Raw genomic sequence first — 12,075 nt, 5'->3', positions numbered from 1 at the left:
TGACCTAGGTCGATATAGGATATTTGAGGGTACCATGTCGATATAGGATATTTGAAGGTACCATTTTGACATGAATTTTGACCAAAAATAATGTTGCCAGATTTGGATGCAGAATTGATAATGAGGCCAAATCATGAATAAAAAGCCAAACCTCATGAAAATCGGAGGATATTTGACCAAGTTATGGGTGTGGGAAGTTTTGACCTATGTCTATATAGGATATTTGAGGGTACCATTTTGACTTGAATTTTGACCAAAAATAATGTTGCCAGATTTGGATGCAGAATTGATAATGAGGCCAAATCATGAATAAAAAGGCAAACCTTATGAAATTCGGAGGATTTTTGACCAAGTTATGGGTGCGGGAAGTTTTGACCTAGGTCGATATAGGATATTTGAGGGTACCATGTCGATATAGGATATTTGAAGGTACCATTTTGACATGAATTTTGACCAAAAATAATGTTGCCAGATTTGGATGCAGAATTGATAATGAGGCCAAATCATGAATAAAAAGGCAAACCTTATGAAATTCGGAGGATTTTTGACCAAGTTATGGGTGCGGGAAGTTTTGACCTAGGTCGATATAGGATATTTGAGGGTACCATGTCGATATAGGATATTTGAGGGTACCATTTGGACATGAATTTTGACCAAAAATAATGTTGCCAGATTTGGATGCAGAATTGATAATGAGGCCAAATCATGAATAAAAAGCCAAACCTCATGAAAATCGGAGGATATTTGACCAAGTTATGGGTGTGGGAAGTTTTGACCTATGTCGATATAGGATATTTAAGGGTACCATTTTGACTTGAATTTTGACCAAAAATAATGTTGCCAGATTTGGATGCAGAATTGATAATGAGGCCAAATCATGAATAAAAAGGCAAACCTTATGAAATTCGGAGGATTTTTGACCAAGTTATGGGTGCGGGAAGTTTTGACCTAGGTCGATATAGGATATTTGAGGGTACCATGTCGATATAGGATATTTGAAGGTACCATTTTGACATGAATTTTGACCAAAAATAATGTTGCCAGATTTGGATGCAGAATTGATAATGAGGCCAAATCATGAATAAAAAGCCAAACCTCATGAAAATCGGAGGATATTTGACCAAGTTATGGGTGTGGGAAGTTTTGACCTATGTCAATATAGGATATTTGAGGGTAGCATTTTGACATGAATTTTGACCAAAAATAATGTTGCCAGATTTGGATGCAGAATTGATAATGAGGCCAAATCATGAATAAAAAGGCAAACCTTATGAAATTCGGAGGATTTTTGACCAAGTTATGGGTGCGGGAAGTTTTGACCTAGGTCGATATAGGATATTTGAGGGTACCATGTCGATATAGGATATTTGAAGGTACCATTTTGACATGAATTTTGACCAAAAATAATGTTGCCAGATTTGGATGCAGAATTGATAATGAGGCCAAACCATGAATAAAAAGCCAAACCACATGAAAATCGGAGGATATTTGACCAAGTTATGGGTGCGGGAAGTTTTGACCTAGGTCGATATAGGATATTTGAGGGTACCATGTCGATATAGGATATTTGAGGGTACCATTTTGACATGAATTTTGACCAAAAATAATGTTGCCAGATTTGGATGCAGAATTGATAATGAGGCCAAATCATGAATAAAAAGCCAAACCTCATGAAAATCGGAGGATATTTGACCAAGTTATGGGTGTGGGAAGTTTTGACCTATGTCGATATAGGAACTTTGTTTCTTTTATTTTTGTGAATGCAAAGGCAATCAACCGCGTAGCACGAGGGTATCGGGCCCTGAAAGCCCTTGCCAAAGAGTATCTATAATAGATTAGATCTATGCTAAACAATTAGTACAACAATTTTTTTTATAAATTTTAGACCACACAACATACTATCTAACATATATTTCGTTTAAAATATTCGGTATTTAATGCATAAGTTATTAACATTTGTTATGGAATTTAAGGTTTTGTATTTTTATTGGTAGGCTGCGACCCAGATGGGGATATAGTCTGCTGAAGTTTTTTCAAAAGTTCGGGATCCTCCATGGTTAAAAAGATTGAGACGTACTGCAAATATATTCAAAGTTATAATGAAATAGGCAAATGTCTTAGGTTGTAAAAGGCGCAATAGATTTTAGGGTATACAAAATTGTACTTACTTCTGAAAAAATAGGATATGAACTTTTTTGAATAATACTGTCACCGACTAGGTTGGACGTTAATAATTTAGCCAAGTTATGCCAATCTCGTGTCAACATACATTTGCGTGCCAAATTCAACTTTTTATAAGCGTCCGAATGCTTTTTAGCATTGCTTTGTTCGTAGGTAACTGGCGCCGCACATGATGAGTTTTTGTTTAACCAAAACTCGTCATTTGAATCATTTACTATTTTAAGGGTACGTGTAAGAACGTGTTTTGGTATTGCTTTTGGCGGAAATCGCATCGAACTAAATTTCCTTTCAACTTTATCTTCGTATAATTTTCCCACGTGAGACGTCTTCATTGCTATATTCGTAACAACGGTAAAATGTTTGTTATTTTTTGTACATATGTTATAGATTTGACGATAACTTTTCGACTTACCGATATTTCGATAGCCGCAGGCTACTCTTATAGCTCGTTTCCACTATACAGCATTGGACGGTGGTGTCCAAAACTATCGACAAGATGCCAAAGATTTTTTTCTTAGTGATCGGCAGTATCTTTCATTCCCAGATAGATGGGAATTTGTTTTGTATTTTATTAAATTAATAATTACCAGTATAATTAATTTAAATAAATGCAAACTGTATTCTGAATGCAATTCATATTAAGCAGTTACAGTTGTTTGTGGTCATGTGCGAACGAAACGTCTGGCCTTAAGAAAGTACAAGTGTATTTCATTTCTTAATAATTATTCAAAATTTTAACTTTATATAAAAAATATTCTTTTTACTTACGATTTTAATAAATTAAGACCCAGACATCGAGCCAGCAAATTAAATATTTAACTGTTTATGTGGTTCCTGTTGGCACCGTTTTATTTTTTGTTTTGTAGTAAATTACATTAAAACTTATCGGTTACCGTAAAGTTCAGACAAAAATGCTTTTCACTGTTTCCCCCGACTAACTCTAGTAAGATACATAATCCGTAAAATGTAGCATCTGGACCAAAATATAAAAATGACTCTCAGTGCGAACTTGCTGTTAGTCTATCAAATTTGATGGTAATCGATGATTTTCAACACACCAACACAGTTACTTAAATGCTGGACTATCGATATAAATATATAGAGCACATAACTATTGTCAATAATTATCGGCATATCAAAGGCAATAGTTGTTTACCTAATTATTAAATACCTTTATTAGTAAAGTTTTGTACAAATTTGTGTATTTACCTATGCTTTTACACGTGTGTATTATTTGGCCAAGAGTCTGAAAGGTTATAGTCAATTCCTATTATTGGCCCAAAAATTAATTAAACATGGATAAACGTTTCTAATTGTCATTAATTTTAGATCTAAAAATGGATTTCAATTTGGGTATGGACCTCTTTGGAACAGACGTTCCGCTCGACAACCGAGAAATAACGTGCATATCTCCGGAAAACTATATTAAAAGCGAAATAACGTTTGAAGAGGAACAAATAACAGAGACAACTTTCCTAGACTTGCCAATAGAACATATTTGCCAAGTGGAAGTGGGCACAGCTCTGGAAAACAACGAGGATAATTTATCAAACCTCAGCAATGTAGGCGAAATGTCTGAGCTTCGGAAAGAAGCTGAACAATGTGCTGATCATGATTCGAAATTTTCCGACGCATTGAATGACCATAACTATACGTCCCAAGAAGTCGTGGTGGGCCAACCCAAACTAGATAGAGTTAAAGATATTCTTTTGAATTACATTATTTCGAATGGAACAGCGCCTGAAACAGTTCCTAGTCATGTAACAAGTTTTATTGATAGTACAATTACGAAAATTAAGATGTTTCAGTTGCAAAATGTAAGCAAAAATACTGACGAATTGAATTCTACTGGAGGTCTAACTCGGAGTAATAATACAACTTTGCCAGAGAATTGCTCGGAGCCCCTGGAGGTTGAGGCCAATGATGAATATTTCGAAAGCCTTTATGAGAATATGAGCGAAAAGAAAATCGCTTTTAGCACTGTTCTTACCAACACAACTGATTTTGCAAAAGATTTTTATGATGAATGCCAATTACTAACATCAAAAACAGAAGAAGAGTTCAAAGACTTTATATGTGGAAAAATTCAAAAACTTAAGACAGTTGCCAATATTATAAAGGCAACTGATCAGTGCGTCCAAACAACCTTTTCCAAAGGCTCTATAAGAAAAAGGCGTAGAATTAATCATAATGCTAAAAGATATCTCTTAGACACATCTGCTTCCTCCAGTATGGATAGTGAGTGCGGCAGTTGTGATGATCAAAAGAAAGATCCAAGTGAAAGTAATTTATTGGCATCGGATCGGTTGCAAGGCTCAAAAGCTCGCAATTCAATTCGAGAATTTGAATACAGCGATGGCATTGATCTTAGTAAATATATTAACTTAGATTTTACCAATAGTAAATTCCGACAAATGTCCAGCGAAGAAGTTGACAATGATAAGACGTTTTCGGGCTCATCAGAAAGTAACACGGATAAGGAAATAGAAAGGTTTGTACCCAAACAGCGTATTTTTGGCCATTCCTTTGGCAGCTAAAGAAGAATATGACTATATAGACTCCGGCTGTTGATTCTTGTCAAAAATGTATATTCTTTATGGTGTCAAAGATGTTTCCATCTATATGTTACACATTTAATGACAAGCTATAATATCCTCAGGAATACAATCTAATAATATAGGCTATATAATTTAACTTATATAAAATACATATTATTTGTTAATAATCTTGTTTCTTATTTGACAGGCTCACCAATTTAAATGGTCTCAAAAAGCGTCATGGACACAACCGAGGAGTCAAATCCATTGATAAAAGCAATCTCAAGTCGCTAAGTATCAAGAGTTCAAATACGCCCAATGATTTTGATGATGATTTGGCAATGTATGACACTGATAATAGTTTCAAAGAAGTGAGTGTGTATGTAGTTGAAGTAGAACATAAATCAAATATTATTGTTTAATTGATATAAGTATCAAATACTAACTATATTTCTTTTTAGAGTGACGATGAGGTTATAACGGAGAATCAGTATCTTTCGCGATTCAATGAGCAAATTAAACTGCAACTACTAAATGAATCGAACAGTGATTCTGGACTTTCAGATCAAAGTGACTACAATCTCTCCAAGGAATCTTCTACGGAAGATGATAATAAGGGAGATGTCGTAGACAAGTTTCTGCAAGTTTTTAAATGCGATAATGATGATATGGTGAAGGATGATGCCATTAATGAGACCAAAGAGAACAAACTTGAATCTGAAAAGAAAGAGTCCGATAGTTTTGAAGTTAGCGATGAACTATGGAATGATAACTTTGCAAACAAAAATAGATCTAAGAAATCTTTAGAGAAATTAATGGCTGAAGCAGAAAAGCGTAATCAAAATGAAGAAATCGTACTTAGTTCGGAAAGCGATTATTCTGACGTTGAGCCTGAACCCGTGGAAGAAAAAACGAGATTAATTAAGCCAATGCTGCGTATGGATCAGTTGGCAAATGAGACGAGAGCTGCCCAAAAATCAGAAACTGAGAGAATACGAAGGCTGGAAAAAAAACATGTACTGCTTTCTAAAGCAATCAAGAGTAATTCGGGCAATACAACAAAATCTGGTTTAATACTCGACTATATTGAAAGTACTAAAACGTTTGTAAAGGTTGATGAAGAAATTGTTAAACAACTGAAGCCGCATCAAATTGATGGCGTCAAGTTTATGTATGATTCATGTTACGGTGGAATTGATCACAATAAGAAAAACTCTGGTTCGGGATGCATTTTGGCTCATTGCATGGGCCTCGGAAAAACTCTACAGGTGAACAGTCAATCATTTGAAAACAAACATATATTTAATGTATTTCTATATTAGTTAATAGCTCTATTGCACACCGTCATTTCATACAAGGAACTAAATACAACGAAAGTCTTGGTTCTCTGTCCCAAGAGTACTGTCATGAATTGGGCTGATGAGCTGCAACGCTGGTTGGGGCCATTAAGAAGTAACACTCATATAAAAGTATTCGTTTTTCCGGATTCATCGTAAGTTAACAGCTAAATATATATTGTAGTCAGTATATATTTGTTAAAAACCTTAATATTTGTTAATAACCGTAATACCTTTAGTGATATTTTAGATAAATTACGCGTCTTGGAAGAGTGGTCGGTGTCATCCGTCAACAGAGCAGGCTGCTTGTTGGTTGGCTATGAGGCTTTCCGGACTCTTGTGTTTTATCACTCTTATAAGAACCGTGGAAATTTAAGTTCTGCGAAATTAGAAAATATTCGAGAAAAAGTAAATAAATACTTACTGCAACCAGGTAAATAAAATTTAAGGCAACACAAGAAAAAAGTTAAACCAATCATTTCAGGTGCAGATCTTGTCGTTTGTGATGAAGGCCATATCATAAAAAATAGCAAGTCAGCCATAAGTCTGGCTGTTGCAAAAATAATCACACCAAAGCGAATTATTTTAACTGGCACTCCAATTCAAAATAATCTCAAAGAATGTAGGTACAGCTTGTGATAATCATTGCAATTAAGGCAATACTAACATTTATCTTATTACAGATTACAGTATGGTTAACTTTATAAAACCTTTATACCTCGGAACTGAAAAAGAATTCGCCAATTTATATGCAAATCCAATTAAGAATGGACAACATAAGGATTCAAGTAAAAAGGATATTACAGTCATGAAGCAGAGATCGTATGTTTTACACAAAAAGCTGTCTAAATTTGTACAGGTACAAACATAATTCCAAAGTTTACTTCGAATTAGTTTGATAGTATTGCACAGGATGCAAAAATAAGAAATATGAATCTTAAGACATTTAAATCTGTCTGTCTATATAAAAGACTATTTAAGAATACAAATTCAAGATATTAGACAGGGAAGTAGTATTTTGCAGTTTGTTCTTTATTGCATTTATATTATAAATTCCCTTTAATACATGATAATAACTATTTGTTATTGAACTATCTGCTGTGACATTCTGATGATTTAAGTAGTTGTTCATTTTAATTACAGAGAAAAGAAGCCGAGTTACTGAAGACATTCTTGCCGCAAAAATTCGAATATGTACTCTTTATTCCTATGACTGCGGTTCAGGTATGTAATCGATTAGTTTAAAAAGGGAAGCAGAAGGAGAGCGTTGCATAAGATGCTCTGCGGTGTTTATGAAGACGTTTTTAGGTATTATTAATCCCGTCCCGCCCTAAAGATTTTCCTTCAAAATGTTACTATTTTTATACCCTTAATGAAAACGTATAAAAAAGTTATAATGATTTTGTGCAAGTGAATGTAGCAGGCAAAAGGAATCATCTCCGACTCCATAATTATATGTACATATTCAAAAATATATTCATGGTCAGCATTAATAGCCGAATCGATCTAGACATGCCCGTCTGTTCGTATGGATAAACGTCTCAAAACCTATAAGAGTTAGAGAATTTAGAATGTATTGCGTGAAAGTATGATGCGATTCCAATCATTTCGTTCTTAAATATATATTCTGTGTATTTTTGGGGTAAATCATGAGCAGAAGGTTCAGGTTCAATATTCAATATTCAATATAAATTTCGGCGCTGAGTACCCTGTAACTCTTGTTGTAAATAAAAAACATTGATCTATCGGTAGCTTATATTTAGTTGTAGTCGTTTTATATGGGCATTGGGGTTATTTTTTGTCTATAAACTTTATGTACAATACTTTACAGAATACTCTATATGAATACATTTTGGAAGCTATAGCAAGCCGTGGCGATAGTCGAGGGAAAAGCCTTATCACCGACTATACTGTTTTGAGAAAGGTAAATTGTACTATTGTCGTACCTTTTTTAAAATATATATTTATTTATTATTATTATTTATAACAGATATGGACACATCCCAAAGTTCTAGAAGATGCATGGAAAAATGCGAACATGGTAAGTAAATATGCACTTCCCAATTACTAAACTAATCTTGTAATTCACAGCAAAAAAACAAAAAGGATAATAAAAAAATCGGATGTCCGCATTCGGATGATGATCAACCAGATGATATTTACGATAGTCAAACAGGTCTAATTTCAGTCACAAATGATTGGTGGCGGAAATATCTTTCGAAAAAAGACCTGGAGACCATTATGCCAAGTAACAAGCTTCGCACTATGTTTGCCATTCTGCGTATGTGTGAAGAAAAAGGCGAGAAGTGGTAAGTGGGTAAATATATTATATACCATAAAGGTAAGTAAATCGTGAAGTAGTTAAGAATCGTTCAGAGTTGGATAGATCTGCGATACATACAAATAAAAAAGCAGTCTTTGTAAGTATGGTAGGATTTAGGACAAGAATTTCCTTTCGAAGACAACTGATCTCTTTTTTATCCAGCACGTTATATTAATGAATCTCTTTATTGTCTTTTCAGTTTAATCTTCTCTGCTTTTGTTGCAGTACTTAATGTGGTAGAATACTTTTTTAAAAAGATAACGGAATCTGACGCTGAAATATTACAACACATTCGTAAGTTGACATATATATTATTTGAGTAATGAAATAAGTTATCTTACTAAAAGGTATTACAAGGAGTGTTATTTGTGTGTTTTTAATTAATTTACTACATAAATATCAACCTACGCTAACTACTTGCATAAAACGTAGCTATCAGCAATAATTTGTATTTTTTATTTACTTTAAGATATTCCATCGAGCTATAAGGTTTCGAATACTTGGATTAATGGCCAGGACTATTATAGACTGGATGGCAAAACACCCAAAAATATCAGGCACGAAATGATAAAACGGTTTAACAGTGAAGCCAACCGACGAGCTCGCGTTTTTCTGATATCTGCTAAAGCTGGAGGCCAGGGAATAAATTTAATTGGTGCAAACAGAGTAATAATATTGGATACTTCATGGAATCCTTCTAACGATCAACAGAATATATTTCGGATTTTTCGTCTGGGTCAGAAAAAAAATTGTTATATATACCGTCTAATAGCTATGGTAGGTTTTAAAGAATTTATAGAAGATATTATTAATTAACTAAGATAATAACATTTTACAGGGAACAATGGAAGAAAAGGTCTACTCTCGATCCGTCACAAAGCAGGCAATGAGCTTTCGAGTTGTAGATGAACAGCAAATTGACAGACATTATAATATGGCAGAATTAGCTGAGCTTTACACGTAATTGTTTAAAGTCGATTTATCTGTTAGCTGCTTTATATGGATATTTTCCTTTTGTATTCCTATATTTAGATTAACTGTTCCTCAACAATGTGAAAGGCCAATGCCCTTATTACCAAAAGATACTATATTAGCGCACCTTTTACGTCAATCAGAGTTGGTTTATAAATATCACGAGCATGACAGTCTATTAGAAAATAAAGTGGAACAGGAATTGAGTGAGCAAGAAAAAGCTGATGCTTGGGACACATACGAAAGAGAATTGCAAATGAATTTAGGTATGTTCATATAATATTTATTTTACTTTCTTATGAACTAGAACAATTTTCTTTTGCTTATTAACTAGCCCAACAAGAAGGATTAAATACCGACAAGTAAGTTACTATTTTTGGCTATAATTCAAAAGCAATATACAAAATTTCGTTTCAGGATTCAAAATTCTAATCTGCCCACAAAATTAAATTCATATTTGGGTTCTGTTCCAAGCCTTGATGTAAGTACTGTTCTATATCTGTGTATTATTCTATATATAAACAAAAAACAAGGGCTATCTTCGGCATGCCGAATATTTAATGCCCTTGCTGACCCAACCTTTTCATAATATTCATAATGCTTTGCCCGTATCTGAGAAGCACAGGGAAAATAGGTAATGCCGAGTATGGTTGAGATATCTTTAAAATTAAAAAGTTTTTCTTACAAGAACCTCATTTTCGACCGATCTTTATTATGGCAGCTATATTATATAGTGATCCGCTGTAAAAAAGATTTGCATAAATTTAGGAAAGATATCTACTAAATTTCTTTTTTAGTCTGATCGTTCTTATGATAGCTATATGGTCCGATCCAGCCGGTTCCGACATATGTACTTCTTGCAACAGAAAGAGGGACTTCTGCAAAGTTTTTTGACGATAGCCTTAAAATGAGAGACTAGTTCGCATAGAAACAGACATGACTGTATCGACTCGCCTAGTTGATACTGATCAATATTATATATACTTTATAGGGTCGGAGATGTGTCCTTCTATGCGTTACACATTTCGAGACAAAATTATAATACCCGCCCAGTAATGCTAGTAATACAAACTGAAACTTTAGCGTACTTTATTCTTTAGTATTTAACTTAACTTAATTCTTTTCAGATGCAAACTCTTTTAAACTACAGTCTTCAGTCTGCGTCACTCATTCCACAGTACAATTATGGATTGAATCCAAATTATCTAGACACTTTAAATTTGTATCAAAAGTATACATCTATGCGTTACCCTGATATTAACTCTTGCTTGAATGAAAATAGTTTTGCTTCATCTCCTTTTAACGTTATGAATACGCCTAGTCTAAATCGCTTACAATCGAATTCATCGATTATGCCAAGCATGCCAAGCATTTCAAATACAAAATTACAGGCTAGAGACTTTGGCCTATTTGATTCCCAAAAAGCCCGAAGTAGCTCAATAAATCATTCACAACTTCACCATACACTTGCATCAGAATCTTCATTGCTAGATAATGCATCGGCTAATTCAAACTCAACCAATGTTCTTTCCAGTTTAGGTCCTTACAAACAATTGCTTGAAAATCCGTTGTCAAGTCTATTAAATTATTCGCCCCAGGGTTACCCTATGCCTGGTCAAGTAGAAAATTTACATTCGACTTTAAAAGGAAACTTTAATGCCTTTCCCAGTTCACATTATTCAGAAAGGGTGCCAGATGCAACTGACAGTATGAATTTAAAGGATAAATCAACGAAATTAAAATCTTCCGTTGATCAAAATGTCGCTCAAAATGTTAGCTCCGTCGATTTGACATCGGCAACGCCAGCTAAACCAGCGGCTAGTGCCACGCTCTTAAAAAATGCTCTGCCTTTGAAAACGCTTCAAATGCAACCCACACGTTCAGTTGATCAGACGAAACCGACGCTAGGTGCAGAGTCTGCTGCTACAAAAAAGAATTCGAAACTACAGCGACATGTAAATATGAACTTACAAATGGAAGAAGAAAAAACATCAAAAAATCCTATGTCAAGAAATGTTAATTTCGCGTCTGTTTCAAAAGATTACTTAAAAAATAATTCTGAAATGCAAATAATACCAACAACTAGTCCGCCGGGTACAAGTAGCATTACGAAGCAGCTTAATGAAATGTCCCCCAGTATTTCCCTAACTGCTGTAAATACATTAACAGAAAAATCGAAACCTAGAAGGCAGGCCATGCAAAAAAATGCTAGTTCCATTTTAGGTACAGATGGTAGGCAGAATACAAATGTTTTCAAATCAAAAAATTCCCTGCATCCCAATATTTCATCTTTGTCAAAAGTTTCAATAACTTCACCCAGGACTGGAAGCTCTAATAAATTACCAAGCTCTGAGTTTTTATCAGCTAATAAGAATAGCGCTGAATCAATACCAAATAGTTCTACGTCATTGACGTCGTCACAGATACTGAATAAGAATACTTTGCCCACTACTCAAAATATATTAAGCACTCATCCTAGTAAACTAAGTTCAAACGATGAAGGATTTATTGCCAATGATGGACCAACGCGAACTGATGTCAACTTACAGGGGTAAGAGTCGATACGAGTTGTACTTTTTGCTTTTTAATCATAATTCTATTTTAGAGAAAAGTCACACTCATTTGTAAGAAAGAGATCAACTGAAACCTCAAGGGAAAATGTAAACAGTAAACGAACTAAATTATAAAATCCACGAATTTAGGTAAAGATTATTGCATTTTTAAG

At 34.2% G+C, this 12,075-nt stretch overlaps 2 protein-coding genes across 2 annotated transcripts; one reads left to right on the top strand and one right to left on the bottom strand.

Moving 5' to 3' along the window:
- Positions 1–1,893: 1,893 nt before the first annotated feature.
- Positions 1,894–2,608, bottom strand: LOC115760291. The gene is made up of 3 exons (XM_030701564.1): positions 2,594–2,608; positions 2,169–2,515; positions 1,894–2,076 (listed from the first exon to the last, which is right to left on the bottom strand). Exons 2-3 carry the CDS (start codon positions 2,511–2,513, stop codon positions 1,969–1,971), a joined length of 453 nt encoding a protein of 150 aa, XP_030557424.1. The 5' UTR covers positions 2,514–2,515; positions 2,594–2,608; the 3' UTR covers positions 1,894–1,968.
- A 433-nt stretch (positions 2,609–3,041) lies between these two features.
- Positions 3,042–6,837, top strand: LOC115760286 (transcriptional regulator ATRX-like). Its single transcript, XM_030701558.1, has 8 exons — positions 3,042–3,434; positions 3,511–4,672; positions 4,927–5,089; positions 5,180–5,986; positions 6,041–6,210; positions 6,295–6,488; positions 6,540–6,681; positions 6,739–6,837. Exons 2-8 carry the CDS (start codon positions 3,519–3,521, stop codon positions 6,752–6,754), a joined length of 2,646 nt encoding a protein of 881 aa, XP_030557418.1. The 5' UTR covers positions 3,042–3,434; positions 3,511–3,518; the 3' UTR covers positions 6,755–6,837.
- The last annotated feature ends 5,238 nt before the right edge of the window (positions 6,838–12,075 follow it).

The sequence above is a fragment of the Drosophila novamexicana genome, unplaced genomic scaffold, assembly GCF_003285875.2.
Source record: "Drosophila novamexicana strain 15010-1031.04,08,12 unplaced genomic scaffold, DnovRS2.1 tig00000387-arrow-pilon, whole genome shotgun sequence".
Taxonomy (NCBI): domain Eukaryota; kingdom Metazoa; phylum Arthropoda; class Insecta; order Diptera; family Drosophilidae; genus Drosophila; species Drosophila novamexicana.
Note: the sequence above shows the minus strand (reverse complement) of the source record. Positions and strands in the feature narration are given on the sequence as shown.